General features: G+C 43.8%; 1 protein-coding gene across 1 annotated transcript; it reads left to right on the forward strand.

Moving 5' to 3' along the window:
- The first annotated feature begins 1,479 nt into the window (after positions 1 to 1,479).
- Positions 1,480 to 3,082, forward strand: ak1 (adenylate kinase 1). Its single transcript, XM_084491302.1, has 2 exons — positions 1,480 to 1,749; positions 2,294 to 3,082. Exons 1-2 carry the CDS (start codon positions 1,495 to 1,497, stop codon positions 2,357 to 2,359), a joined length of 321 nt encoding a protein of 106 aa, XP_084347428.1. The 5' UTR covers positions 1,480 to 1,494; the 3' UTR covers positions 2,360 to 3,082.
- Positions 3,083 to 3,389: the final 307 nt, after the last annotated feature.

A 3,389-nucleotide genomic window follows, 5' to 3' on the forward strand; every position in this document is an offset into this window, starting at 1 on the left:
GAAGGGAGGGGAGATGGAGGGGGAAGGGGAGAGAGAGGAGGAGGGAGAGAGAAAGTGGGAGGGGGGAGAGAGAAGAGAACATTAAAGAGAACATTATGATCCTCCCGTCATCAGAATCGTCCGATTTATTACCGAGTGCACGTCGACCACTCGAAGGACATTCACCGTGAGAAATCCAACGCTCAGGAATTAACTTTGAGACAAGGGAATACAGGACACAGAGGGAAACTCCAATCAGACCAGGATGATCGTGCCTTACTTCCCTTTTTGAAATTATTCCCACTAATTCACACTGGGGAACATGTCAAAGAACTTGTACGAATAAAAGACCGAAATTCCGACCTCTGTGTGTGTGTGTGTGTGTGTGTGTGTGTGTGTGTGTGTGTGTGTGTGTGTGTGTGTGTGTGTGTGTGTGTGTGTGTGTGTGTGTGTGTGTGTGTGTGTGTGTGTGTGTGTTCACCTAGACTCTGCATAGCACATTCAGTCCCCCCCCCCCCCCCCCGCCCACTACCGTCTGTTGCCCCCTCCCACTAACGTCATGGCACTTAATGAACGCACCTAATGTGCGTTGTATTTATTCATAGTACTTAATTGTGTAGCGTCTGCAGTAGCTAGCCATCACTGCTGTATACGGGGAATGGAGCTAGCCTGGAGGCCAATTTACACCGCAGACGTTTTAGACGCGTTTTTTTAAGTCGGCCGTCAGACGTCCGACTTCAGCTAGAGATAGAATTCATTCAAACTAGCGCACTGATTCACACCGGCAGCGTTCTACGCCCGTCTCACGGCCGACCAAAGCTTAACTTACGCTTCACTTCTATTTTCAAGCGTTTCTGAAGCGCCTCGGTTATGATGGTATCTGATGACTCTTATATAAAAAATATAGAGAAATAAACGGCGGCGGTGTGAATTGATACGCCTACGTCACGCTCACGTCTCTCTCTCGCCGGCGGTGTAAATTCCCCATGGCGAGTGTTAGAACTTGCACTTGGTTCTATGAACATCTTTACTGTACCTACAGCGATATATTGTTTCACTTCTTATGACAAATGTACTTATTGTAAGTCGCTTTTCCCTCCACAATAAGGGAATGCCCCACATATTCTTCTTTTAAAGGACTACTAAAACAATGGCTCAAATCCAATCAAAAGTGTGCCCACTAGCTGGACTGGACACTAATTGAACATTACTTTTTAATGCATTGTTATATCCTGTCTGGATCTGGTGTCTTTACGATTGTGTAATGTATTGTGCTGTGTGTGTTGTCTCCTCTATTTTGCGTTTTATCTTTTTATTTGCTGTCTCTTCTGTTTGTACTTTTTATATTTATTTTATTAGGGACTACGGATGCAAATTAGCAGCTCTGCTACAATCCGGCATGTTTACAGAGATGTTTAAACATCAATGTTCATCAATGTGCACTGTCCCTATTCAAACATAAAGCATTTATTATTATTATTATTATTGGATAAAAGCGTCTGCTTAATGACCTAAATGTTAATATGTGTGTGTGTGTGTGTGTGCGTGCGTGCGTGCGTGCGTGTTTTGACCCCGCAGATCGGCAAACCCTGCCTGCTGCTGTACGTGGACGCTAAGGGCGAGACCATGGTGAAGAGGCTGCTGAAGCGCGGCGAGACCAGCGGGCGCGCCGACGACAATGAGGAGACCATCAAGAAGCGCCTGGACCTGTACTACAAGGCCACCGAGCCCGTCATCGCCTTCTACGAGGGCCGCGGCATCGTCCGCAAGGTGACCGCCGCCGCCGCCGCCGCCGCCGCCGCCGCGAACCCCGCGTTTGTGATGCTAGCGCCGTCGAGCCACGAGAGGCGGGAGACGTTGAAACTGTTAGATGTTTAGTGGAACACACACTCGTGCATGGTTCTCAGTTTCTGCGTGCAGATAATATGTGTACCAGTATATATATATATATATATATACCAGTATTCTATATGTACCGGTATAGTATAACAGTACAGGAATAGTACAACCAGTGGCGGGTAAACTTTCGGAGAGCAAAAGCAATTATAAATTAGCGCCAGTTTCACATCTAGATTTTGATTGACGAATTCCAAACAAAAAAAATCTGGAATCAACTTCCAGATTAAGTAAGAGGTGTCACTGAGGGCGGCCAAACACATTTTAGAGGGGTAGACGCGACATCCCCCCTCACCCCTCCCTTGACATGCCCCTGGTACAAACCCATAAAACACTTCATCACAAATCACTTCTTTTTCACCTTTTTTTTTTTTTTGGACACGTCTGTAATCGTATTTCCTGCGCGTCTCTCCAACAGGTGGACTCCGAGCTGCCCCCCGACGAGGTCTTCAGCCACGTCTCCAAGGCCATCGATGCTCTGTAGTAAAATGAACTTTCACAACACATGAAACGTTGTCATTCGTCTTCAGTATGGTTTCCTCTTGACCTTAAAGGCAGCGAAAAACCCCGAAAACCCTCATCAGTTTCGGTTGGTTTTTCGGAAGAAAGCGAGATGGCCCGATCACGCAGCTGTGACGCCTTAACCGTAACCTTTTATTTCAGATCCATTTCTAAAGGCTGAACGTTTCCGTTAAAGCCACTCACCTCTATCCCCTAACACACATAATCACAGTATATATTTCTATATTGCCTGTCTACATTCTCTGTGATGAATGTTAAGTCTTGGAACACGTATTCCTGGTCTAACCGAAGTTACAGTCCTCTCCTGCACTCCACAGGCCTTATACAGACAAAGCTTACGTTTCAATTAAGATAAATGTAACCCAGACTCATTCATCTCGCGACAAACAACGATAAAGTTCACTTTCAATGGTTTTCTGTCCCTGAAGTGAAGAAAAGTGAACAAAAACTTGCAATTGAAGGAGAAAAACTTAGCACTTAGTAGATGTAATATATGGTTGTTACATTTTTTTTTTTTCAAATCTACTGGTTCAACATTTTCATACACAGAATAGTTACTTTATTTATGTATTCAATGAATGGATCTTAAACTTATTGTCGGTGCATATTATATAAGAACAAAATGTATAGTATGTAACAGATTTGGAACATGGACTTTAAGAAATATAAAGAATTAAAGACACAATTTTAGTCATAATTACGTTAATTACGTGCACTTACAATATTGGTTGTCTTGGTTATGTTATGACAGAGAATGTCGATTTCTGTTCAGAAGTTTATTATGTCTATACTTAAATTCAGGCTATATAATTCTACAAATTGTTCTCGACTTGCTGCACTTACACAAGCACACACACACGTATCCAGATTTAAAAACTGCAGGAATTCATGCACCCTTTCGCACATTCACACACTCACTTACCAACACAGTCAATCTGACAGCGCGCACAAAGTGCATACGCACACATGGGAGCTGAAAAACAGAATACGCA

Source organism: Micromesistius poutassou (assembly GCF_964030765.1).
Source record: "Micromesistius poutassou genome assembly, contig: SCAFFOLD_6690, whole genome shotgun sequence".
Lineage (NCBI taxonomy): Eukaryota > Metazoa > Chordata > Actinopteri > Gadiformes > Gadidae > Micromesistius > Micromesistius poutassou.

Bases quoted from the DNA above. Each gene is read 5' to 3' on its own strand.
- ak1 (XM_084491302.1), top strand. From the start codon at position 1,495: ATGTTAATATGTGTGTGTGTGTGTGTGTGCGTGCGTGCGTGCGTGCGT. The intron at 1,750-2,293 runs GTGACCGCCGCC...TCTCTCCAACAG, and splicing joins GCCGCGGCATCGTCCGCAAG to GTGGACTCCGAGCTGCCCCC.